The sequence below is a fragment of the Megalobrama amblycephala genome, linkage group LG4 (assembly GCF_018812025.1).
Source record: "Megalobrama amblycephala isolate DHTTF-2021 linkage group LG4, ASM1881202v1, whole genome shotgun sequence".
NCBI classification, from domain to species: domain Eukaryota; kingdom Metazoa; phylum Chordata; class Actinopteri; order Cypriniformes; family Xenocyprididae; genus Megalobrama; species Megalobrama amblycephala.
In genome coordinates this window covers 48,731,220-48,758,891 of record NC_063047.1, presented here as the reverse complement: position 1 = coordinate 48,758,891, position 27,672 = coordinate 48,731,220, and the positions used below count along the sequence as shown (strand labels likewise).

At 36.4% G+C, this 27,672-nt stretch overlaps 3 protein-coding genes across 4 annotated transcripts in view; 1 reads left to right on the top strand and 2 right to left on the bottom strand.

The window, feature by feature from the left end:
- The first annotated feature begins 883 nt into the window (after positions 1-883).
- Positions 884-7,577, top strand: si:dkey-251i10.2 (uncharacterized protein LOC562682 homolog). The gene is made up of 5 exons (XM_048189713.1): positions 884-1,241; positions 2,064-2,176; positions 4,159-4,268; positions 4,427-4,491; positions 6,539-7,577. Exons 1-5 carry the CDS (start codon positions 1,046-1,048, stop codon positions 6,646-6,648), a joined length of 594 nt encoding a protein of 197 aa, XP_048045670.1. The 5' UTR covers positions 884-1,045; the 3' UTR covers positions 6,649-7,577.
- A 16-nt stretch (positions 7,578-7,593) lies between these two features.
- si:dkey-251i10.1 (uncharacterized protein LOC100038774 homolog) lies at positions 7,594-14,254 on the bottom strand. The gene is made up of 4 exons (XM_048189712.1): positions 13,878-14,254; positions 11,668-12,154; positions 8,352-8,492; positions 7,594-8,240 (listed from the first exon to the last, which is right to left on the bottom strand). Exons 1-4 carry the CDS (start codon positions 13,986-13,988, stop codon positions 8,083-8,085), a joined length of 897 nt encoding a protein of 298 aa, XP_048045669.1. The 5' UTR covers positions 13,989-14,254; the 3' UTR covers positions 7,594-8,082.
- A 9,123-nt stretch (positions 14,255-23,377) lies between these two features.
- The window catches only part of ebf2 (EBF transcription factor 2), a 37,504-nt gene continuing 33,209 nt past the window's right edge, over positions 23,378-27,672 (bottom strand). For both annotated transcript variants that reach the window (XM_048189710.1, XM_048189711.1), the window contains exons 14-16: positions 26,418-26,588; positions 26,109-26,276; positions 23,378-25,820 (exon numbers count right to left, since the gene is read on the bottom strand). In XM_048189710.1, the coding sequence (XP_048045667.1) occupies positions 25,789-25,820; positions 26,109-26,276; positions 26,418-26,588 (371 nt within the window). In that variant the 3' untranslated portion in view covers positions 23,378-25,788. The remainder of the gene's footprint in view (positions 25,821-26,108; positions 26,277-26,417; positions 26,589-27,672) is intronic.

Below are 27,672 nucleotides of genomic sequence, written 5' to 3'. Positions count from 1 at the left end.
TTCTCTGAGCAGAGTTGATTTAACTCTAGGGATTTTGCTGTGTGGATTATTAAAATTAATGGCAAAATGAATGCTTGGAAATGTGAACTGATATTTCCTACTGACACACTACAGCAAACGGAATAATTTGGGGGTAAAATACGGAATATTTTTTGGGTAAAAATACTGACATACCTAAGACTTTTGCACAGAACTGTACATTGTATGGACAAAAAAAAAAAAAAACAATAACAAAAAACAAAATTAATTATATTTTAATAATTAAAATATTTTAATATCTGGACCTCTAAATTTTGTTTAAAACTTAATTGCATTAAATAAACTATCAAACCACTTGCCATTTATTTTAAAGACAGCATAAGTAAAACACACCACAAAAATGTTAATGATTTAAAAGATAATGTAATAGCATGATTTCATTTCATAGTTTTTGTGATAAACTACACCTGTGTGAACATGTCTTCAAAAGTCATCTTCACTCCAACTGGTTAAAAGTCATTGCATTAATTTCTTTAATATTTTGTGATCACAAGTGTGTCTTAAGACTCCAAATTCTTTTTGAGGTCACTGTAGGTCTGTACATTTTTTTAAATAATAAAGACTTTAATGTAAGTTTCTGCAATTTAAATATAAAGAAAAAAGGCTGTTTACCATACACCCAGTTCTTAGATCCCCCCATGACCAACCAACCTTTATAACAGTGGGACAGAGCATGAGTCTGGCAGGGAGAATTACAATTTTCCGTGCTTATTTCCTTCCCAACAGAGGATGTCTTTGTTTCTTTGTCCAGATCAATGACAGATTCCTGAAACAGAGTTTTTTCTTTCTGTTTTGAAAAGCGTCTCACCTGACCCCATGTGAATATTTTATGCAAGGGAGGGGCAGCATGGCGTGTTCCATGAAACATCCATTTTGTATGCAATTGTGACTCAGCAAAAGTGCCTTTCAAAAGTTGAATGTCCACCGCAAGATCTGTGTGTGTATCCGTTTGTTTTGCGTTGAATGTTTTGATCTCAAATGAGCTGTTAAAAAGCCTGTTTCAGGAATGATGGACGCTGTGTTTTTTGGGGCTGTCATACTACAAGTTTTGACCTCTGCTCTCTGCTTTCCAAACGGGGCACCAACTTCAGCATGTGTGGATATGATGCCGAGGCATGGAGGGACACTGCCCCAGCCAAACCCTGCTCCGTACACCATCCAGCCAAGCAACACAACTTTTCAGACTGGCAGTCCCATCACAGGTAAGGGACCATTTGAAGCAAATACGAAGGGGGCACTACTGTTTTAAAAGCAACATTTCATAAAATAATTCTTGACATTCTAGATGAATTTTTTTCAAGATCTGCGTGACTGAAACCAAAGCAAACCCACTAAACTGTAATTCATCCATATTTGGAATACCAAGAAGTTTTGTGTTATGGAAAACTCCTCAATCAAGAAATAAAACTTAATAGAGATGATTTGGTTTGGTTTGGTTCTGTTTTCCTTGTTTTGTAATTGCAGGCCAATTTCTGGGAATATTTTAACTGAATTTTAAAGTTATTTTGCAATTGAATTCTCTTATGCATGGACAAAACTGATGTCTGTTCTAGGAAAATCAACATCTTCACCCTTTATTCAAATGTTATTGCTATAAAGCGATGAAACATGCCAAATAATAATTTTGGCTATGTTGAATTATGAACAAGAGTGAACAAACAAAATATTATTAAATTATTATATTGTAGTCAGTGTATGATTTTTCCTGTGAGATTTTTGTTTTTCTAAGCATTTTTTTTTCATAGTAAAATAAAACCTGTTGTTGTAGTTTGCCTTTTTTGCCAAATAATTTTGTCAGATAAATAAATTAACCAAGATTAGTGTTTTGTTCTTCCTTCATACTTTAAAAAAAAGTGTATATATATATATATATATATATATATATATATATATATATAAATAGTTTCCTCATATTTTGATGGTTTAATTGAACTTGTAGGGTCATTAAAAACAAATATCCACTACTGTATATCAGGATTAACGGATCACGGACTGAAAATGTTTGTTCATTTGTTGTTTGTCAGTTGTAATCAAAGGTCCAGACTATAGTGGCGTGCTCCTTGAGGCCCGCTCTGGATCCGACACAAATGCAATAGGAACCTGGCAGACACCTCCAACAAACACAAAGTTCTTAGCGGTAAGGATTTCTGTATAGTTAGACTGCACTGCATGCCTTACAGTAACACTTTAGAATACTGTTCCATCATTAATGAATAACTACACAGGAACAAAGGAGTAACGCATTATTAACACTCTAACTCTGATTAATGAATTAGTAATTAATAGCAGTTAGAGGACTACTAAGAACTACTATATACAGGCTTATAATTAACATGAATAATGCATCATTTATAATTAATTCTGAAGTGAAGATCATGGTAATCCACTAGTAATGACTGAAGTATTACCAAATCCCTCAGAACAAATTGCTAATGATTTTGAACAGTATTCTGAAGTGAAAAGCATGATAACTCTTCCGATTGTTTTGGTAACACTTGAGTCATTACTATTGGTTTACCATGATCTTCACTTTCGAATACCGATCCAAATAATTAGTAATTCCTTTAGAAGGATGTACTAACACTTGAGTCATTATTATCCAAAACCTTACAAAAACCTCAAAAGCTTGACTTCAATGACTTCAGTCTATATTAGTGATTTAAAATGCCTTTCACTTTAGAATACTGATCCAAATAATTAGTAATTGCTTCTGACGGATTTGGTAATACTTGAGTCGTTACTATTGGGTTAACTTGACCTTCATTTTATCTTCACCCCATCTGCCACTCATATCACGCATTCAAAATGACTAACTTCCATTACACTTCTCAATTCTCTTCTGTAAATAACAAACCCAGAGAAATGTTTCTACATGTGGAACATGAAGCTAATGAACACACAAGATGTAAGAAGTAAATGATTTGTATGTGATTTTCATGCGATTTGGCTTATTTTCATATGAGAAATTCTACAGGTGCAGCGCTATAAACAAAATATTTCAACAACACAATATGACCAAAACCCACTTTAGATCACAACTGGAAGATATTGCATACACTGGTTGTTGGTTTAAAGTGAGTTAAAAATCATAGTAGTATTAATCGTATATGAGCAATATCACAGGAGTAGCCATGCGATATGGCTGTATATCAGCACGGCTGTGATTCGGCCATAGGTACTGTAATCACAGTGTGCTGATATACAGCCATATCACACGGCTACGAGTGTGATATTGCATTTATACAACAGTTCGACAGCACAAGTGTGTAAATAAATAAGAAATAACAATGGAGTGTCTTTAAAACCCTCTTTTGTGAGGAACTACTTCCTTCTGCCATGGATTCAAATCTCAAGTTGACAGTTGGACCAAGCCTCCGTTACTAATTCTAAAACGTCACTTTAGAACTAGTAACGAAGGAATGTTGAGTCCCTCCATTGAAACTCATTGTATTTTGTACAGTATTAGAGAGGGATTGCCTGAGCAAGCATTACCTGTGTCTGATATAACATTCATTTTGGGTTTTATGTACCCAAAATGAATTATATCTAATATTTAACCACTATAAGAGCCAGCAGCAAATCCTCGAAACACTGGCCGAGATGAAGCTGTTCTCGGCGGGTACACGAGCACTGAATGGCCGCTGACAGCCTGGAGCTCGCATCTCCAAAAATGTCTAAAGAAATGGTAAAATAGGCACTATGATTAAATATGAGTGACATATTTCAGGTCTAAACAACTACATTCTTGTCTAAAAAACTCTTAAAACTACAGTTTGTGGTACAAGTGTAGTATTTGTAAAAAAAGAATAACGAAGATTAGTTCCCATACCCAGCAGAGGTGTGAAAGGTTTGTCGAGTGAGAACAATAGAAACATGAATGGGGTAGTTCACAACGCCAGACAGTGTGTTATGACAATACATTAAAATAATATGGTAAGAAATACCAGTTTTCAATATCAAGCAGCATAACAAACTATGTTTGTACAGCTATAAATAACTGGAAGCGAATGTGACCAGAAGCCAGACACATTCATTTTACAAATGGCCTTTTATGTTAAAAGTAAAGTGGATAAATTTGGTAATTGCAGTTACTGGAGGTCATACACTTGTGTTTTCCAGTGTTCGGGAAACCAGCAAGGTGCCATCACCCATGCCAACACCAACATAAAAAACAACTCCACCCTCTATACCTGGATTCCACCAGCTACAGCAAAAAGCGTCTTCTTCATGTAAGAGTGAACAATAACTATCTCAAAATGATACTATGTGACTCTAGGCCTACTAATGATTGTGAGAAATGAAGAATGTGAAATTTATATGCTTTTTTTCTCCCCAACAATCCATAGAAATTATTAAAACACTCATTATTTGTCCACGACTTCCTTAGGGCCACCGTAGCCCAGCAGCGCACTGTGTTCTGGGTAAATGTGAAATCACCGACTCTGACCCAAAGTGAGTAAAAATGGAAACAATAAGATAATTCTAGAATGCCTATAGTTTTGTACATTTTAAAATGTTGTCACAATTTAAAGAGGACCTACTTTGCCCTTCTACAAAGTCTTGATTTTTTGGAGTCGACTAGAATAGGCTTTCATGCTTGAATGTTTTCACATATTTTACATAGTTGCAGCACCTCTCTTCTCAGTCTGTCAGTAATGCTCTGTTTAGTTCTTGTCTCTTTGAAGCTCCTCCTTCTGAAAAGCACAATGTGCTCTGATTGGTTGGCTGGACCAGTGTGTTATGATTGGGCAACCACTTCGAGCATATTTGGGAAATGTCCATACCATAACTGCGAGTTTCAACACACTATTGGTCCTGTCCCAAATGAAACCCTAAGCCCTCGCAATCTTCCACCGAGTCCACACTTTTGTGACATAAAGCTGCCTTGACTGTCGGGCAAAAGTCCACATCGAGGGCGCATATTGGCTGAAAATTTCAATCTGAAATGTGGAATAACATCTTACCGTCATGTTCACAAGACCGAAAGTGGACATGTAGGGCCCTATCATACACCCGGCGCAATGCGACGCCAGGCGCAACGCAAGTGTTTTTTAGCTAGTTTCAGCTTGACGCAGTTTTCATTTTCACGTCCTGCACCATGTTGTTTAAATAGCAAATGCACTCATGCCCATCTGTTCGCACATGGGTGTGCTGGTCTGAAAATAAGGTGTGTTCAGGTGCATTGTTGGCGTGTTGCTATTTTGAGGCAACCGACTGCGCCATTGACCAACAAAAACCTGGTGTAAACCTGGTCACACCCATTACTCATTAAGAGACAGTGTTGTCAAGTTCTAGACAACACTTTTGGACCATGCGCCGACCATTTTTTCCATTGTTAAACTAGCTAAAGTGTGCCATGCTCTTCAGATCATGCACTTAGATCGTTAAAATAGAGCCTGAAGTGTGCCATTTGGGATAGGGCCACTATCATCACTCAACCAAGCCTTGCCCCTTTATTTTGCATATACCTTGGGTGGGAATTATTTTAATGAGGAATATAGAGGGTATGAATGTGACGTCACTATCGGCTGTTATGACTGCGGTTACGCTCACTGAGTGGCAAAAAGAGTGGCAGCATTGGTTTTTAGCATGAATGCAGCAAAAAGCACACAAAACACATCCAAAGTGGGAAAATGCTTTGTGATTGACTGTACAAATAGATTTGACACAAAATCTGAGGTATATTTTTACAGACTGCTGAAAGCTACAGAAAATAGAAGCAAATGGATCACTGCAATTTACAGACACAGCTGGACTCCAGGCGGAGAAACATGGATTTGCAGTTATCATTTTGCTTCAACATGTTTGATTTTGGGGTAAAATCATACCCAAAATATTGTATTGTTATATATTGTTTTGACAACTCATCAATTAAATATTTACCATCTTATATTCTGCAAAACTGGGTGTTTTTAAATAAACACTGACAAAAATTATACAAGTTTTAGGGCTGGACAATATTACGATATATATAACATTGATATAAGTGATTACTCGGATTTAAACCTACCTATATAGTAGTTATATAAAGCGTTCACAGGCAGATTTGCTTTATGTATTTCCCTGGCATCAAAATCCATGGATTAGGTTTCTTTGACAAGTTGTAAGGAACACTATTGATCCCAACCTTTACTGTAATCGTTTGTTTTACTCGTGTTTTCACAGTTTCCCCTATTAAATCCAGTCATGCAGCAGCTCTTTTGCCACTCAGTCCAGCTGAGGGAGTGTGTACTGGCGGGAAAGTGACGTTAATGCATACCCTCTATTGTGATGTGTTCATTCCCAGAAGAGAACTCAAGACTACAATGGAGGTGTTTCAGGGAGTTCAGAAACAGTGACACTGATAGAGAGAATAACTCCTGCCGGAGAGACTTTATGCTTTGTAACTTTGCAGATCTTTTTCATGCTCAAAAAGCATCATTACACACTAAAGTAAGTTGAAAAAGTAAAAAACATAATAGGCTCTCTTTGTTTCATTCTTTTCTCTCCTAATTATCAGGTGGAGGAGGAACATCACTTGATGTAAACAATAGTGCTGAAAGGATTGCCACACCTGTCCTGATGCTGCTTGTTGTTCTGCTGGCAAATGTTCAATGTTTTGTTGCTTAACAATGATTAAATTATACTTGCTTAGTTACTCAGTAAAAAATATTTAATCAGCATTAAATATTTAGATAAACAATTTTATTTGTCTGAGTAATAAAACTTAATTCTCTTTAAAAAAAATAAAAATATATATTAAAATAATGCACTGTAATGACATTTTGTGCTTTGGGTTTATTTTGGGTTTTATTTAATTACCAGCTGATTGTACATTATGCCTTGTGCATAAACTCGCTACTCTGCTGCTGCATTATCCTGCTAATTACACAAAATGTATCGATCAAGAAGGAGACCACAAGAAACAACACATTAGCATATTGTAGGAAAATCAGTGGACTGGGCTATTGGTCAAATAAACAATTGTGTTTTGTTTGTCCGACCAATGGAGGACTGAAGAAGTGCTTAGGACACTGGCACTATTGCAGACCCTTTGTCAAGTTTACAGAGGCCCTCTAGTGGGCACAGCCTTCAGGTTGAGAATCACTTTGTGTGATATTTTTATTATTATCATTAGCATGATGTTAGTTTTCAGTGTTATGCAGAAACATTGATGATTCAGTTATGCAGATTTGGGTGTCATGTTTAACTGTAATTGTCATTTCAAAATCAGTTATTGAACCTTTTTATTCAAGACACAAGAAGAAATTTTGTTAATGCATTCATAACTTCAATGCTGGATTACCAACTTTTAGATGGATGACCCACTATCTCCATTAATTAACCACAGCTTGTTCAAAACCCAGGAACCTCAGAAGCTCTGACCAGGTCCAGAAAATGTGATAACATTAGTCCAATATTATCACTGGTCATATTTACACTGTGTATATTTTAATATAGTAAGGTCACCTATTCATATGCATAAAGAGAGTTTGCATACAATACCAAGTATACTTAATGTTACAGGAATTAAAATAATAAAATTGAGATAAAACTGAGATTCTGTTATAATTTTTATTTTTGTATTTTCCACTTTCATTTTAATTTGTTCATATATTTTTTTCAGTCAATGTTTATTTTATTTCAAGTAATGAAAATGCTTTTTTAATGGTTTTAGTTTTAGTAAACTATAATAACCTTGATTCTTACTTTCGGCTTGCTATTCCAAACCAGGGTTAGTATTGTTAACTAAAACTAATTCTATTAAAAAAATTGCTGTTAATTGAAATAAAGCTGCAATAAAATATAAATATTAGTTGAAAGAACTTAGACCACATTTCTAATTTTCATTTAGTTTAAATTGAAGCACTAAAATTATTAACTGAAATAAACACTAAAACTAACTAAAACAAATAAATGGCAATCTTTAAATAATAATAATAATAAAATGAAAAAAGCACATCCTTTATAACTAGTAGTACAACACAGTCCAGCCTCATGAGTAAAGCATTCACATGCTTTAATGTCCATTCACATAATACAAATAGTGAACTCTGTGAAGTGTTACATGATCTTCTTGAGCTCGTCATACAGCACCAGGACGATGGATCCACCCATGCTTCTGAGCACATTGGACCAGGCACCCTTGAAGAAGGCCTTGGCACCCTCATCACGTGCAGTCTTCCTCCAGCAGTCAAGTGTGCCGCTGTACATTATGTCAGCTAAAATAAAATAAAAATTAAACACTTAACATCATGACATTCAAGACTGAACATAACCAAACAAACACCAATTTTGGATGGAGCATGGGAGGAAAGGGGACTGGATATTACCTCCTTTACGTCCAGACTGCATCATCATACAACGACGTACTGTGTCAAAGGGATACGATATGAAGCCAGCGACAATGGTGACGGTGTGAGCGATCATCCAGCTGACCACAATATGAGCGTTCTCTGGGTCGGGCAGCATGCCTGTAAAATACAGATCCTTCCTTCAACCAAATACCAAAATGGATGCCATTGCTCAATATGGGTTAACAGATTAACAGATATTTTCAATGTGTTATGAAACTGTCTATTAACAGGAGAAAAAATGTTCACTTTAAAACTGTCCCAGTGTTGAGCAATAACAGCTCTGATTCCGTGTGGAAAGACAAGATTATTAAGATTATTTAGCTGGAATCCTGATGCGTCATGCTCGGTGTGAAGGATCTCACTTCACATGGAGTGTTTTAGTTTGCAAACATTAATTAAAATATTATGCAGATAATCTCAATTTTACATGTTGCGTGTTATAGCTTTCATTCTTAAGTGGTACAACTTAATTATGTGCTTCTTTTAAGACTCAAGATTGTTATTAGATGTGATACATTTATAGTGAGCATTACTATTTTATTTCTTTTCTCATGACATTGACAGTTACAAATTTTATTACATGAATCACGTAAACTATGTATTTTAGTTTCAAATTGGCAAAATTAGACTTTACAAATTAGTTTGCATCACTGATCATTTATGTTGGTCGTTTGACATATCGTAAAACAGTTGTCAAATATTAAATGTTTCCTCAGCAGCTTCTGTGAACATAAAGCCTGCCTACTTTAATTAAAATTGGTCATCTCAAACATTTTGCGGTTACAGACCACAGGCTGCTCAGATGAGAGGGCTGGTTATCTTGTGCAATATCCTTACAGCATCAACGAAGAGTTCATTTTAGGCAATTATTTCACAACCTTTATTATACACCGATCAGGCATAACATTATGACCACCTTCCTAATATTGTGTTGGTTAACATTTGCTGCCAAAACAGCCCTGACCCATCAAGGCATGGACTCCTCTAGACCCCTGAAGGTGTGCTGTGGTATCTGACACCAAGATGTTAGCAGCAGATCCTTTAAGTCCTGTAAGTTGCGAGGTGGAGCCTCCATGGATCAGACTTGGTTTATTCGGCATATCCCACAGATGCTCGATTGGATTGAGATCTGGGTAATTTGGAGGCCAAGTCAACACCTCAAACTCGTTGTGCTCCTCAAACCATTCCTGAACCATTTTTGCTTTGTGGCAGGAGCATTATCCTGCTGAAAGAAGCCACAGCCACCAGGGAATACCGTTTCCATGAAAGGGTGTACATGGTCTGCAACAATGCTTAGGTAGGTGGTACGTGTCAAAGGTTTCCCAGCAGAACATTGCCCAAAGCATCACACTGCCTCCGCCAGCTTGCCTTCTTCCCATAGTGCATCATGGTGCCATCATGTGTTCCCCAGGTAAGCGACGCACATGCACCCGGCCATCCACGTGATGTAAAAGAAAATGTGATTCATCACAGTTCAGGCCACCTTCTTCCATTGCTCCGTGGTCCAGTTCTGATGCTCACATGCCCACTGTTGGCTCTTTCGGCGGTGGACAGGGGTCAGCATGGGCACCCTGACTGATCTGTGGCTATGCAGCTCCATACGCAACAAACTGTGATGCACTGTGTATTCTGACACCTTTCTATCAGAACCAGCATTAACTTCTTGAGCAATTTGAGCTACAGTAGCTTGTCTGTTGGATCGGACCACACGTGCATCAATGAGTCTCAGCCACCCATGATCCTGTCGCCGGTTCACCACTGTTCCTTCCTTGGAGCACTTTTGATAGATACTGACCACTGCAGACCGGGAACACCCCACAAGAGCTGCAGTTTTGGAGATGCTCTGATCCAGTCGTCTAGCCATCACAGTTTGGTCCTTGTCAAACTCGCTCAAATCCTTACGCTTGCCCATTTTTCCTGCTTCTAACACATCAACTTTGAGGACAAAATGTTCACTTGCTGCTTAATATATCCAACAAATAACAGGTGCCGTGATGAAGAGATCATCAGTGTTATTCACTTCACCTGTCAGTGCTCATAATGTTATGCCTGATCTGTGTATATACCTCAGAAAAATACAGAGGTCTGGACATCTATGGTGGGTATGGCCCTGAGTGTAACCTATTGTTTTCCAAAATATTATTTTTATTAGGACCCCAAAGCACTAATTATTATTATTATTTTGTCCTAGGACTTGGTGGCTTTTGGGGCTCTCATTGTCCATTAGGCATGGGCAAGACAGTACAGTGGTGGGGGATGTTTGAACAGCTGCCAGTGTTCATACACTTAAGCCGAGTTCAGACTGCACGATTTTCAAATTAGTCGGGTCACTGTTCTTTTCAACTGCATGACTATCTTGGCCAGCATTCAGTCGCTGCTATGTTCATACTGCACGATGGATCGGCGACAGAAGGTTTCACACTGCATGACTTTACAATAGGAAGAATCGCCGACAACTCTGTCTGGCACGCAAACTACGTTTCACAACCAAACACACGCAAGACATGACAAGGAAACAACGCGCGCAAGACCAGAGTTCTCATGTGAGACTGGCCCTGTGTCTCAATCAGCTCCCTAGCTCCCTAGGTCGTGAATCAGTATATAATGAAACGAATGTGGCTGATACCCTGATCAGTGCCCTGACTGCTGAACTAGGGAGCTGATTGAGACACACGGTGGGATTATTATTAAAAATGTAGCCCGCAAGAAGCTTGAAATACAATTGCCTGTGCGCTATTTGCAGCGAAAACAACATCAAGAAAAGAAGAATATGGAGAAGGAAATGTTTGGGGAGACGCGAGGAACAAGGATTATGTGTTCTGCAACGACAGTTGGAGCAAAATACATAACTTTTCAATGTGCTGCTGTTGATGGTCAAGCAAATGTTTATGCTTTGCTTCTGTATGATAAAATTGTAATGTTTATCTGAAATGAAGCAATGCTTGCTGATGTTGTGGTCTATAACTCCTCCCCGAACTTCCACTGCTCTGTATCTTGCTCTCTCATTGGCTGTCGGTATCGCCATGAGTTTTCATCAGAACACTTTTCAATGCAGGATTTTGAATCGCCGACAGGTCCAGATATTTAGCATGCCAAATATCTCACGGGTGCAGCGACTCGTCGGCGATTCTCTCAGATCACGTCTTTGCTCATTCACACTGCGTGATTTACTCGCGTGAACGAGCAGATTTGCCTGTGATTTCCATTTGTGCATTTCCAAAATTCGGCGAGCCAAAATCGGGGCTAAAAGGCAATCTGCCTTATGTCTAACACCAAAACCTTGAAAAGCCACCTTTTGCAGTGTCATAGATGCCGAAGTATGCCGCCCTGTAGATGATGATGCCTTGCACAGACACATTGAAGCCCTGATACAAGCCCTTCGGACCATCAGACTTGAAGATCTTTACTAAACAGTTTGCAAGGCCTGTGAATTCTCTGTCTGCACCAGCCTTTCCGACATCAGCAGCCAAACGAGTTCTGGCAAAGTCAAGCGGGTAGACCAAGCACAGAGATGTGGCTCCAGCAGCACCACCAGAGGCCAGGTTACCAGCGAAGTACCTCCAAAACTGGGTACGGCTGTCAACGCCTTCCAGGAAAATCTTCTTATACTTATCCTTGAAAGCAAAGTTGAGAGCCTGTGTTAGGAAGTACCTAATGACATTGGCCATGTTGCCTCTCCAGAAGGACAGGAAGCCCTGCTCCTTGGGAATACGTACTAAACAGTCTACAATACCTTTGTATTGTTTATCTACTCTGATTTGCTTGCTGGCATGCTGGACCTGTAAGAAAATGGCACAATTTTATTATTTTATACATCTCAGCACATCATTTAAACAATTCAAATTTTCTGCATGACCTTGTCACCAGTTGTAAGACAGTTGTAAGTTGTGAGTCAACAAAATATTTTTTCCCCCTACATTTTCATTAGCGTGGGAGCCAACCGAGAGTTGAATTAGATAGAGAGTGTGTGTGTGCGCTTGAAAGACCTTACACTAGTGGAAACTGAGTCGACAAAAACAGTGTGTGTTGATTACAATCTGTTTTGTTGTGTGATTCTGCTCGCTGTCATTGTAGCAGAGTGCATATCATGTAATAACGTACTCGTAATATGTATCATACTTGCAATATTAAGTGTTAGCCTATTTGTAACCATAAACAGTGTTGGGAAAATTTACTTTTAAAAAAATGCATTACAATATTACAATATTGAGTTACTCCCTAAAAAAGTAACTAAGTAATGCAAAGTAATTGTTACATTACTTTTGCATTACTTTTTCTCATGGGCTGGGTTTGCTTGTTTGTTTTTTAATATCAACAATAAAGTTCTATTTTTGGCAAATGTTAAGGCCCTTTTACACTAGAAGTGAAATGAATAAGCCTCAGGATGAAGGAAATGTATATTTACACCTGTACAGTAGAGGGCGCAGCTCAAACAAACCTTAGCTGTGCTGCCATTCTGGATTAAAGAAGGAAGTTCAACACTCTTTCTAAATTTCTAAATTTAATCTGAAGTAATTTTTGCTTATTATTATGGTTAAATTGGATCATTGAAGGTCAGCAGCAAAGACATTGGTTAATAAAGTGAGATTAAATACATAAAGTATATTTGTTTAATTTAATATATTTAATTATTACAGGTTTGCGAAAAATTCTGAGATTTTATTCATTTGGAGGAGTACTGAATGTTTTAATGCAAGTGAGATGAGTAAATGCATGTTCACTTTTAGTCTAGAACTACAATAACCATCTTGTTCACACAGCGCACACACTGACCTTTATTGCTATCAACATGAGGACAGGACAGCTGTCAGTCAATAAATGTGAAAAAGTAACTTGCATTACTTAGATATTTTGTTGTAAATTGAAAAAGTAATGCGTTACTTTCCTAGTTACTTGAAAAAATTAATCCAATTACATATAGCAAGTTACTTGTAATGCGTTACCTACAATACTGAATATAAAGATGCATTTCTATAGCTCCGAGCTTCTTACTGATTTTTTTAATGCAATTTTGTCCGACCCTGAATAGCCTACTATTTACATTACCACGAGCAACTGAATTAAATACCCCACTCATTCAATAAAACGTATAAAATGCACAAGCACAAAGCATATTGAATAATAAAGTTCACTTTAACTTAATGCTGTTAAACTGATTATACAAAGCAAACTGTTTGCTGAAATATCAAAACATCAACAACAACATTGAAATATAGCGCGCATGTGTCAACAAGATGCGCGTGAAATACTCCAGGTGAGTTTTATTTCAGAATCATCATTGGTCCACTATGTTTTTATTATAGGTCTATTATAAAGATAACGTTATATCGCATATCATTAAGACCAAACACGATCCTATAGCCTAATGAACAATATTCATAAACATTAACCAAGATGGACAAATGCGTGAAAAAGATTGGCTATTCATTAATGCATCTCATTTAGAATGTAATTGCCTACATGGTATACGTGTGCAGATGGTAATGTAGGTATAACGCGTACCTGAAGGAGCAGCTTGACTCTTTCTATGGGTGCAACAGCAGTCTCGGAGATCGCGGCGGCGATTCCACCAGCCAAAAAGTCCTTGGCGAATGAAATAGCGGTCTCACTCATGGTTGCGTGATGCTGCTGGCTGTACGGAAAGGCTGTTCGCCAAAGCCATGGAGATGACCGAATTTATAGATGCTCAATGACTTTTCTAAAGGCTCGATCGCGAGATAGGCTACAGCGGGAACTCAGCTGGTATTGGTCCATCTGTACTTTAGGGAGGAGGAAAGTAAACCCGACCTCTGTCTGTGGTATTTGGTTGCATTGCACTGCCTTCGTGGAAAAACCAGTTAGACCAGCATGACCAGCTCGATCTGTAGCCTACTCATGGTGGTGGCTGGTTAGACCTCTAAAAACCAGCTTCATGTGAAGCTGCTTTCTACAAATGGTTAATATGGGCTATATTCTAATAAGTTCTTATAAAACTTAGGCCTTCACAAATTAAGCGCACACACATTTGATTTATACATCTGATAAATCAAATGTACTGCACTAAACATTATTTTTATATATACAATTTTGCAGTTCGTTCAGGCAAGTAACATCTACAAATTTAAACCTCACAATATGACACAGTAGGCTACCACTCAGATGGCAGTTCATGTGGAATACTTTGTTGATTCCCAAAATAATAGGGGGAGATTTGAATTTCTCATATCATAAATTAATGCGTCCAGCATTGCACGTTCTCTGACAGAGGAACAAACCATGGATCTAGCAGCGGTACATATCCTCCTCACTCAGGGGGATCGTCCCCTTGAGGAACATGTGAGTTTTTAGACCTGACTCACATGGTGCATTACCCGGATGACTACCTCTGAGTATTTTTCCATGCTGAGCTAAATGCACATACAAAATCTGCCTGGGGATGTTTCTCAAGGGGCCTTCCTCCTCCAGCAAAATGGATCCCCCTTCAGGTGGAGGAGAATCTCAACCTCCCCGGCCCTCGTCATGCTCATCATAGACCCCTAACCAGTGTACATGGTCGAGTCAGCGCTTGTCAGACAGATGCCCAGTCCAGTTGGCCTGTCTGTACTGGATTTAATGCTGTTTTCCATTAACCTCAGAGGAGGGATGACGTAGCTGGGAATGATGTCACACTTGAGTTGACTGAGGTCCAGCAGAGGGGAGTGATGTTGCTTGAGGTTTTTCATTCAGTTTTATCCCGTGTTTAGTCCCGATTTCATTTGTTCCCATGGTTACTGTTAATTGATTAGTCCCACCTGTTCCTTGTTTTCTCCCACATTCAATCAGCCTATGTATATATATTCCACTGTTTGGTTCTTGGTCTGTTCTCTTTGTGTGTGGTGTAAGGCCTTAAGCCCGGGATACACTGCACGATTTTAGCAGTCCTATAAGATTATTAAAAATCACACTGTGCGACATGGATCTTTTAAACTTGGGTATGACAAGCATGTAGGCTGTACGATGAGGACACCTGTTGACTCGCAGGCTACAATGCAAGTTTCTATAGAAGAATAAAACGTCATCAGCATGCACTACTGATAAACAAAAAGACCATGATGAAACACATTTTATTCAAATGCAAATGTAATTTTTTTTAGTCGAATGTGATAGCTACAAAGGTTTCAAATGATTTGTTTTAAATTAATGTGTTCTCCTCATTTATGAATGAAACTTTAACACATAGCTTTATCAGTTGTTCTCTTTATTCAGCAAAAACAACCCAGACAGCAACATAGTGTGGCCCAGATCTGGCTCACATCTGATACATGTGGATTACATGCGGACCAGATGTGGGCCGGCTCTGGATGTTGCTGTCAGGGAAACAAACAAAAACAATCAAAAACTACTCCATTGAGTAACTTTAATCTTTGACATTTTTAATTGTTATGGTAAACTTGTAGAACAGAAATGAAACACTTAGTAGTTGCATGGTTGCTTATTTCATGAATTGACCAACACAATAGTTCCATCACTTTGTATCAAACAGATCTCTAAAATTATGATACATTGCTTTCACTAAATGCCTAATTTTGAGGAAAAAAGATTTCATGATTTAATATTAAAGCAATTTGAAATGAATTTATTGTGACGTATTATAATAGTTTTTAATTTTTATATATAATTTTTTATAATTTTTATTGTGATGTATATCTGAGTGAAACGGCTTCTTGAATGAGAAAAAACAAAGGGTGAGATTTGATTTTGGGAATGAATTGGACGATTGTCGCCTGTAATCTCATGGGAGTGACATGTTGCTGAGGGTAGAGGTTACTGTCCCGCCTTTGTGCTGGTGCAAACATCATCAGAGAAGAAATGTCATTGCAAGAGGGATGGGAAAGGTATTTTGATGAAAGATTATGAGGGTGTGTGGATAAATATAATGTGCACTTATAAATCATTTACAATAATAATGACTGCAATATTTCCATAAATAGAAGTGTAAATTTTGATTTCATGGTAACTTTAACATGAAAGAGGAAACTCATGAATATTCATGTTTATTCCGCCCATTGCAACCGAATATCTCAGATATTTTACACCTCTAACATATAACACCTCTTCTTACATCTAACAATAAATGCCACACCTCCTAAAGCTACTGGATGATTTTGTTTGTACGTAGAGACAGACAGTGACAGACAGTTTTGCATCCTTTAATGTTTTTGTAGAAGCAGGAATATGGAATAAAAAAAGAGACATTCTTAAAACTATACCTGAGTAATTCTAAAAACTCAGAGCATAATCCTGATTTTGTGAGTTTGATTGCAATATGTACACTCAAAACTTCTTTCTTTGTTTATAACTGGTTTAGTTTACACACATACAAACAAAAAATATAGTTTACCACTGCTGAGTTATAAACATCTTTAAAAGAATACATTTATCTTCCAGTCTGCCAAAAAATGTTTGAAATGCAAAATTGGAGATATGTATTTTAAAAGCATAGATCTTTTTGTTTGTATATCAGATGTCAATTCTCTTCTCTCAGTGAGAGCTTTCATTTTCCTCTACAAGGAGGTTAGTATTATACTTATATTAGTATTATCAGACTTAATCTTAATAGTAACTGCACATCTGGCATGTGACCTGAAATTATACTGTCAAGTTAATTTTATTTGTATAGCACTTTTAACAATACACATTGATTCAAAGCAGCTTTACAGAAATTCAAATATAAGTCAAAGTCCACATTGAGCATTTTAGAGCTGGGTGATAGGATAGTTTACATTTGGCGAATTTGGCAAGGGGTCATGGTGCATGTGTGCGGTAAGAGAACACCTTTGTGTAACTGAGACTGATAGGTGTTATCAAATGCAGTGAGCCACAATGGAGTTCAAAAAAATCTGCTGTCTGCCATGGAGAACAGAGACCTGAGAGTGACTTTGCGTACAGTACAGTCCAAAAGTTTGGAACCACTAAGATTTTTAATGTTTTTAAAAGAAGTTTCGTCTGCTCACCAAGGCTACATTTATTTAATTAAAAATACAGTAAAAAACAGTAATATTGTGAAATATTATTACAATTTAAAATAACTGTTTTCTATTTGAATATATTTCACAAAGTAATTTATTCCTGTGATGCAAAGCTGAATTTTCAGCATCATTACTCCAGTCTTCAGTGTCACATGATCCTTCAGAAATCATTCTAATATGCTGATCTTCTGCTCAAGAAACATTTAATGTGTACAATTGTACAAAATATTTGTGTACAATATTTTTTTTCAGGATTATTTGATGAATAGAAAGTTCAAAAGAACAGTGTTTATCTGAAATCTAATCTTTTGTAACATTATAAATGTCTTTACTGCCACTTTTGATTGATTTAATGCATCCTTGCTGAATAAAAGTATTCATTTCTTTAATTTCTTTTCAAAAAAATAAAAATAAAAATTCTTACTGACCCCAAACTTTTGAACGGTAGTGTATAATGCTACAGAAGCTTTGTATTTCAGATAAATGCTGTTCTTTTGAACTTTCTATTCATCAAGGAATCCTGAAAAAAAAAAAAGTACACAACTGTTTTCAACATTGAAAATAATCATAAATGTTTATTGAGCGGCAAATCAGCATATTAGAATGATTTCTGAAGGATCATGTGACACTGAAGACTGGAGTAACGATGCTGAAAATTCAGCTTTGCATCACAGGAATAAATTACTTTGTCAAATATATTTAAATAGTACACAGTTATTTTAAATTGTAATAATATTTCACAATATTACTGTTTTTTTACTGTATTTTTAATTAAATAAATGTAGCCTTGGTGAGCAGACGAAACTTCTTTTAAAAACATTAAAAATCTTAGTGGTTCCAAACTTTTGGACTGTACTGTATGTGTGTGACCAATGTGTTCCCCAAGATGAGTGATAAGTGTTTTTTGTTGTTGATTTAGGCCATTGTGTTGGTATTTTATTTTTGTGTTCAATAAACAATTCCCATCCAGAACCTCCTGGATTACACGGATCTGAAGAAAGCCATCCTGCAACGGGTTGGCCCCGAACAACATCTCCAGTGCTTCCGATCCCTGATCTTAGGGCAGCACAGCCACCTTGTTTGGCTTCGCACGATGGCTCTGTGATAACGTCAATGAATGATTGATCTTGTAGTACTGGAACAGCCACCGGTCGGCTTTGGAGCAGAGCTTTCTCAGCGGCAGGGGAGCCCATCAAGCTTCCCCATCGGGTTACTCAGAGTGGAATACGGGACAGACAGGCACCCGGACCCCCACCACACACATAAAAGTAAGTATCTAGATGTAGCAAAGTTAAAGTGTCAGGGAAGAGGGAAGCGGGAACTGGCAAACGTAACTTTAATCCCAAAATAAATAAATTACAAAACAAAAGTAAAGAGGCAGCCCCTCTTCTCTGCGATGGCTGGTAGTGGTGCTGGATAGCCCTCGGCAGATGTCCCTATGACCTGGTGGACAGCTCCTCCAGTTTTGGGCAGCCGACAGCTAGTCCCCCATTCCCTGCTCCTCGTGTTTGTACTATACATTAACCTGATTAATATGTTTTAAAATATTGTCACTGTGCATCATGAATCATGTTATCTCTTACTAGGACGCAGACTTCCATTTGAAAAGCACTCTATCAGTGGCGTGCTCAGGGGCAGGGGCTCAAGCCCTGTACATTTCGAGATTTGGGATTCCTCTGGCTCTATTATGATGACTGCGTCTAGCGTATTACAATACAGTAACATTCATTGAAACATGTATCTTGCATTGTTTGCTACTGAATGAACAATTATTATGCAATTATTATTAAAGGATTAGTCTAGTTCAATAGTATATTACAATTAGTTCAAACTTTGGCCTGTGAAGGGCAGTATTACGCTTAGCAGCGTCTACACTGCTGGAATTCTAATAGAGGAGAAGAGAGCTAGTTCAAGATGAGTATTTCTGGTTAACTTATATCATTTTTATTTATTTTTTCAGAAAATGAGCGATGGTTTCACTAGATAAGAACCTTATTTCTCATCTTGGATCGTGTTGAACAATTTGAAGCTGCAGTGAAACAAATTTTGACCTTCAACTGTTTGGTGCCCATTGAAGTCTACTATATGGAGAATAATCCTGGAATGTTTTCATCAAAAACCTTATTTTTTTTTTTTTTTTTTTTTTTTTAATACAATACAACCACATGTTCTGGCTGATAAATTGTCGTGTTTTAACCTACATAGTACAACTATTGGACTATTTATTGGATTATCTTCTAAGTCAACCCCAGTTTGTTAGGCTGGGTGATAAAATGTCTGACATTATTTTGACTAAAACAGCCCCACAAGGCACAATTTTATCACTTTTTCTATTTTCATTCTATACATCTGACTATAAGCACACTCAGACATCTTGTTGTATACAAACGTTTTCAGATGATACTGCCCTTGTGGGGTTAATTAATCAGGGTAATGATGTGGACTATTGAAGAGAGGTTGAGTTATTTGGTACATGGTGTGATGAAAATGTCCTAAGATTGTTTGTGGAAAAGACTAAAGAGTTGATCATTGATTTTAGAGGAAATAAAGAAGTGATACTGCCAGTGACAATTAAAGGTCAGAAAATAGAGATTGTTCAGTCTTATAAATATCTTGGTGTCCATTTGGACAGTAAATTAACCTGGAAGAAGAGGCTGTTTTTAAGAAGGCACAATCAAGATTATTCTTGTTGTTTTATCAGGGAATCATGGCCAGTGTTTTGCAGTGCTCTGTTGGGGATGTAGTATCACGGTCAATGATAAAAATAGGATTAATAAATTGATTAGAAAGGCTGGTTCGGTTATTGGCCTGAGGTCACTGTGGAAAAGAGAACGGGCAGAATTAAAAATGCTTCTGTCTTACAATGGTCATCTGTATTTTTAGTGAACTTAAAGGATTAGTTCACTTTCAAATTAAATGTTCCTGATAATTTACTCACCCTCATGTCATCTAAGATGTTCATGTCTTTCTTTCCTCAGTCGAAAAGAAATGAAAGTTTTTTTTTTTTGTGAAAACATTCCAGGGTTATTCTCCTTTATAGTGGACTTCAATGGCCTCCAAATGGTTGAAGGTCAAAATTACAGTTTCAGTGCAGCTTCAAAGAGCTGTACATGATCCCAGACAAGGAATAAGTCTTATCTAGAGAAACCATCACTCATTTTCTAAAAAAATTTTTTTAAATTATATACATTTTAACCATAAATGCTCATCTTGAACTAGCTTGTAGATGCTGCTAAGTGTATTACTGCCCTCCACAGGTCAAAGTTTGAACTAAATTGTCATACAATATGCAAACAACTAGTTCAAACTTTGACCTGAGGAGGGCAGTAATACACTTAGCAGTGTCTACACTGCCAGAATTCTAATAGAGAAGAAGAAGAGAGCAAGTTTAAGATGAGCATTTATGGTTAAAACGTATATAATTTTTAACTTTTTTTTTTTAGAAAATGAGCGATGGTTTCTCTAGATAAGACTCTTATTCCTCGTCTGGGACCGCGTAGAACGCTTTGAAGCTGCACTGAAACTGACATTTGGACCTTCAACCGTTTGGGCTCCACTGAAGTCCATTATATGGAGAAAAATCCTGGAATGTTTTCCTCAGAAACCTTCATTTCTTTTCGACTGAAGAAAGAAAGACATGAACATCTTGGATGACATGGGGGTGAGTAAATTATCAGGAAATTTTAATTTGAAAGTGAACTAATCCTTTAAAAGTTCATTTAGAAGATTAGTGACGCCTCCATGCTCTACAGAGCGATTTAGAAGGTCTTTTATTCCTACTGCAGATAGGTTTTGAAGTTGTGTAATTCTTTGCATGTATTGACTGTTGTTGTTTTTAATGTTTATTTGCCTCTTTGTGTTGTTTGTAATGTGCAATAGACCCACATTTCTGGGTTTCTCAGAAGCGGAAGTCATCATAGTTGGTTAACTTTTATAGCGAGAGACTTCAGGGATTAATACATTTTTCTAACTAACTAACTATTTGTCACAAGTTCTAAATTGAAAGGAGATTTAGTGTGATCTGGTGATTTCTGAATGAATGACAGTAGTGACGACGAGTGTATTCAGTTTGGATATTTTTGAAAAACATTACAACATACTTGTGAAAATATTACTACTAAAGCAAATAAAATGCTGTAATTGAATTTTGTGTCTATGGAAAAACTCTGACTTTATCATGTTGAAAATCAAAAGGTTTTGTGTCTGTTAATGAGGGTTTCATGGTTTAGTGATTTGTGGAGTGTAAAATATAGTTTATTAATTGAGTTGTTACATTAGAAAATACACTTATGTATTATGTCGCTGTAAATGCAAACAATTACCCTATCAGTGTTGTTCAAACATCATGTGGCCAGCAGATGGACCCATATCAAAAGCCATGAGTAGTTTAAGCAAGAGGACTGATTCAAGATCAAGTGCTAAAATGTATTTTAGATTTTATTAGATATTTGTGTGGAAAACTCTTACTCTAATCAAGATGTGTTCTTTTGTGAAGATATGTTGCATACCGTGAAAATCTCAAAATAATTAATAATTTGATTTATTTTTTTATTAAACATATTAAAATGACATATTAAAATGTCTCTAAGAAAAAAAAAAGTTTTAACTAGAACCTAAAATATCTAAATGTGAAACATTCCATCAGAGGCAAACAGAATAAAGAGGCAATTGATTGACAAGTGTACGCTCAGCCGAAGGCATGCTATCACATACACAAACATATGCACACACAAACATAAACAGAGGCAGCAGGTGCTCCTACTTGGGCTTTAATTACATGATCTCTGATTCATCTAATTGATATGCTAATGCGGATGTAATTAATGCATGAGAGAGAACATCCGCAACCCCTATTAATTAATGAATAATCATCATATATGGCCTTGCATATTTAATCACACATCAGGTTTTTGTTTGATTTTGTTTTTGCAGAAACATTTTATTGATGGAATCCTCTAAGAATCACTGTATCCATGTATTTTCAGTAATATACAAAGTATATATGGGAAAAATAAATGACAGATTACCTTAGTCTTTGATGTCCAGAATACAAGTTATCCATTTATAGAGAGCCTAAAATAACAGCAAAATTAATGCTGACCTATAGGCCTACTACTACAATTTTCTAGCTAAGAAAGTCACCTCATTCTCTTTTTGCTATTCCTTTTAGGCAGCTATTTTTAGTCTTCTTATCATCTCAGATGTGGCTATTGAACCTATAACCACCCAAATGAGACCAACAATCACTTTCAAACGGCCATCTCCCCATTTTGTCACCCATATAGGCAGTGCTCATCTGTGAATGGTGAATTAAACGTATATCTAATGATATTACATGACATCAAGCATGCTTTTACATCAGTGTCATAGACTGAATGCTGCTTTACAGCTCAGGGTGATTGATGACCCAACAGACTCCAAGACAATTAGCTAGTGGACTTTTGCCCCATTGCTGGGTATTGTGTGTGGTATCCATCTGTCAGATGGTATGAGTTTAATTTGTCATTCAACCAGCAACCGTCTCAGCATAATTAAGTCTTCAGTTAGGCTATACAATTCACCCAAATTCAGCTCTCCCTGTGCAATTTCTTTAAATAATCTCATATTGGAGATATTTGATATTGCACACTATTTAGTTTTTCCTATAGTTAGACTATTTTAATTTTAGTTTAGATATATTGTTTTTGAATTTCATAATTTCTAGCTTTTGTGTGTGTTTATGTCTTCATTTTCTTTCTCTAGAGCTTACAGAAAGAACATTTTGTTGACGTGCATTTGATAAACTTTAGCTTGATTTGATTTAGCCTAATATAAGAATAAAATGCCTAGTTTTCTCATGTTTTGTAATTATTTATGTTTTCATTTCGTACTGCATCCACCTTATTTTTCAACGAGGATGTAAATTATAGCCGAATTCTGTGAAATGCGCGAGACTTCCGATTCGTTAGCCACTATAGGGAAATAACGAGAAGAATAACACAGTACGATAAAGTGTGGTAAAACGTTTTGCGCAGTGCGTTTATAATTAATACAATACATTACATAATTAATACAATACATTAAAATAATATGGTAAGAAATATCAGTTTGCAATATCAAGCAGCATAACGAGCTGTTTTGTACAGCTAAAAATAGCCTGGAAGCGATACCGGAAGCGAGTTCAGTTTACAAATGGCCGCTCTTACGTGAAAAGTAAGGTTGATAGTAGGCTATAGATAAAAGGTGGGAGGATGAGAAAACTGAGATACTCTCTGAAGAAACCACATTAGTTTTTAAATCCCATATACGTTTAGAATTCCCAAAATCCTCTATATATTTTTTTTTTTCAGTAAACTTTTTTTTTTTTCAGTAAAACGACATTAGCAAGTAGGCTAAAACACATGAAAACAGAGACAGTTTCGTTATAATTTTTTTTTTTTTTTTGAGATAGTAGTTTGGGAGCATGTTAGTAGATATAAAATATCTTCTATTATCAAAAATGAACACTATATCTACAAATTTATGTGAAAGTGGACATGTGGCCAAAATTTATTGAATGCATTTGTGTGTGAGAGAGACATTCTGTTTTGTTTTGAGAAACACACAAGGGACTCTTTTCTGTGTATTCCATCTGCCATTGACGCCCAGGGGACTCAGAGAGGAGGCGTGAATCTGGAAGAGTTATAATGTACCTCAATAAAGGATTTGTCAAAAGTGTAGCAAATGGCCTTGAGCTAAAAAAAGAGCTTTATCCTCCAAATCCATGGCCCAAATCTTTACCCCTATTTAACCCTCCTTGTCCAAAAAATTCAGCAGCTCACTAGCAGAACTTATTAAACGCATACATGTATTTTACATATGTATTTATGCAGGTTGTTGGCCATGTTGAAGTCGTGACCACTGAGATTTCCTGTGAGGAAAGGCCAGAATGGCTGTTTTTATTCAAATGGTCAATTTTACTCGCTATTGATGAGAATGAAACAAAAAAAGCCATTACCAACATACATTCTTCATCTTAAATAAATTGATCATATTCACTGTCTGGTGACAGTTTTCATGAAAACTGTTTGTCTGTGTGCTATAAATTCGGGTAGAATATGTTAAGCCATATACCTGCACACATATCAATTTGTTTATTGCGCTAATTAAACAGATGCTCTTTTCATGCATAACATTAATTAAATGATCCTGTTTACCTGTGCTAATGACAAAACTGTCTGAGGAAGAATGGGGGGAAAAGAGAAAAACAATACTGTATCAATGAAAAGTGATATAGGCAGCAACATCATCTGATTAAAAAAATGACTTGTGATCTTCACCTGATAACACAGATGGTTTAATATGTTTATACTAAAAAGTTATTGTCCATAATTACAGCCCTGCCTTTGGTTTGTTTGGAATAACATAAAAATAAAAAAATAAACTCTTTAATGATTACAGAAAGGAATAAATAGATGGGAATGACTGAAAAAAATGTCAGTTTTTTTAGTGCGTCAGAAATATTTTGTAGGGATAATAATGTGAAAACATGTTCATAGATAGCAAGGTCTGATCTTTTGCTGTAAACTCTGAAAAAAGTGTCTGATTGGAGTAATTTCATATACGAAGACTCCTTTCGCACCGTTTTCCTGATCAGAATCTGTAAAACTCTGCAAAAGTACATACTTTCTTACAAATGTGTTCTTAATAAAGTCGGTAAAGAATTAAAATATCATCTATGTATTTAACAACAAAACTTTTACATGTAAAAATCTACAGTCACTATTTTAATATCAATAGCAAAATGACAACATATAAAAATGTTTACAGAAAAACAAACACATTTAGATAACAATACCAAATAATAGCAAATACAATTATGGTTCCTTATATTAGTCATTAACCTAAAAATATAACTTATATAGTTTTTGTCATTAAATAAGTCAATATATGAGGTAATCAGTTCATAAAACTAAACCTAAATAAACATTTTCTGTTGCTCTAAATGAAAAATCCTGATATATATACTTTTAAAAGCACAATTTCAGTTTAGGGATGTGTATCTAACAGTATATTGTAAAAAATAAAAAGGTTTTGACACAATTGACATTCCTTTTACTGGCATCTACTGTGGTGAAAGTCTATTGAGAGCACATGGCCAAAAATGTGTAGCAGTCTCATGTTCTCAAATTATAGCTCTTTTGGCGTTTTGTTAGTGGAAGAACCTTTAAGTAACACCATCCCTTTGGCAACCTCCTCACGATCAGATGCGAACGGTGTGCATAGAGTGGATATCTCTTAAGAAGGTTCCCCAAAGTGTTTTGAATATGTCCTTGTTGTCTCTTGAAGGTTTTCTTCATCAGAAGATTAGACAACTGTATCCTTTTTATTCAGTGTGGCTTGAACATTGGTGTCAGTCCAGTTCTTGCCACTGGCTTTAAAGCTTAGGATTGGACAAGACTCATCCTCTACATTGGAGGAACCACGAGGCCTGTCATTGCTGGAAATGAAGAAAAAAAAAAGTTGTTCCATTATGACAGTAAAATGCAGCTATATTAAGTAGATGATTCAATAAACAATTCATACACTATGCCTATATCTCCACAGTTTCTATATACTTTTTTGGCGTGTTCGCACCACAGAAACTAGGAACAATTTAGCTCCTTTATGGGGGGATTAAATTAAGTAGCAGGGTACGGAGTAGAACCTTTATTTTTAAGAGTGTACCTTGGGGAAAAAGAAAACATTTTTGACAAAGTGTGAATTTGGTTTCAAACAGTAGCTGTACCTCTAAAGCTGGTGCCTCCTGAAGTTTGGCAAACAGGTGACGGTGAACCCTGTGGTCTCAAGACTGGAGCAAAGGCACTTTTTTGTTTTGTAGAAGACGGGAAAGATGAGAAGGGCAAGAGGGAGGATGAGGAACTGGAGCCTGGTACAGTGGGGCTAGATGGCATGACTGGAAAAAAAAAGGTGTTTCGATTATACCAACATTTTATCTGAATGTCTAAATTCACTCTGTTTCCAGCAGGAGGATTATTAAAAATGAGAAATCCCATTCATAAAAAAGGTGGAAAGGGACAACAAAACTGAAACTCACTAGCATAAGGAGAGCTGTTTGGGGAGGCACTGTTAAAGCCAGGTGACCCTGAAACCCCCAGGCTGCTCATGGGCACTGCCCCGTAACTCATGCCCCCATTGGATCCATAACCTGACTGCTGCGGGGTCGATGCTGATGGATAGCCACGTGGTGACAAACTGCGAGTGTATCCTTGAAGAAAACAGAGAGAAATCACAATACTTTGCTCAATTAATCAACAAACAATACCAGCACAAAGTATGATGTTTGGGGCAAATTATTACGGAAATAAATGAAAAGAAATATTCCTATTTATTCCTATGTGCAGTGTTGGGGGTAACGCATTACAAGTAACAGATTTTTGAAAATGGGTTTTTGTGGGAACGTTTAGTACTGCGCCCAAATAAAATCTTACTGAAATTTTGTTTTGTTTTGTTTTTGAGATATCAATGTCAAATTTGGAACACAACTTGTTTAGATTTATAACTTTTATTTTTTTCACTGATTTAGAGTAAAACATATGAAGAGTTTGGTTCCAAAACGCGATAAACGCCATTTTCAAAAAAAGAGTTTCCGCCAAAATCAGTATTGTATATGGTCAGTATTGAAAAGTCATTTATTAATTTTGCGCAAAATGCGATATCCGTTGTGTTATCCTGTCATGTTCCCTCCCTTTCTTTCCAAAATGCGACAAACGCCAGTCTCCTTTTTCTCCAAAACGCGATATATCCTCTCTCAACCAATCCCAGCGCACCATTCCACCCACTGTAAACATTGAAGGCTTTTTAAAAAGCCGATTTTAATAACAATGTACTTGGCAAATGTGTTTATTTAACAGTGCGGTGGCGCAAGATACTCTTTAATCGGTAATGACAAATAATTTATAACATTAACAAGATGACCCGTTGAATTCATTTTGGGAGCGACAGCTGAATGTATTTTTAGTAAAATGTCTGTACATAAGATAAATATTGGCAAAGTTTAGACTCTGTCATATATGTGTGAATCAACTTACTTTGTTGTGTATTTTCAATTTAAAAAATAACTTTTATATTGATGGATTAATTGCATTTTGAAAAAAAAGTATCATGGATTTATTGCATTTTGGGGAAAAAAAATAACATGTTTTTATAATAAACTTTTTAAAATCAAAATGTAGATTTGAACTTTTAATGTTTTTATAACCAAAAGATGCTATGTGAAAGTTTGAAACAGAAAATAGTGGTTTTCATCTTGCCACTTTCTTGGTAAAGAAAACCTTTTTACTCAAATTAAT

Coding starts and splice junctions, on each gene's coding strand:
- si:dkey-251i10.2 (XM_048189713.1), top strand. CDS start 1,046: ATGATGGACGCTGTGTTTTTTGGGGCTGTCATACTACAAGTTTTGACC. Junction 4,269..4,426: donor GCAAAAAGCGTCTTCTTCAT/GTAAGAGTGAAC, acceptor CGACTTCCTTAG/GGCCACCGTAGCCCAGCAGC. Junction 4,492..6,538: donor ATCACCGACTCTGACCCAAA/GTGAGTAAAAAT, acceptor CCTAATTATCAG/GTGGAGGAGGAACATCACTT.
- si:dkey-251i10.1 (XM_048189712.1), bottom strand. CDS start 13,988: ATGAGTGAGACCGCTATTTCATTCGCCAAGGACTTTTTGGCTGGTGGA. Junction 12,155..13,877: donor GAGTCAAGCTGCTCCTTCAG/GTACGCGTTATA, acceptor ATTTTCTTACAG/GTCCAGCATGCCAGCAAGCA. Junction 8,241..8,351: donor GCAGTCTGGACGTAAAGGAG/GTAATATCCAGT, acceptor ATTTTATTTTAG/CTGACATAATGTACAGCGGC.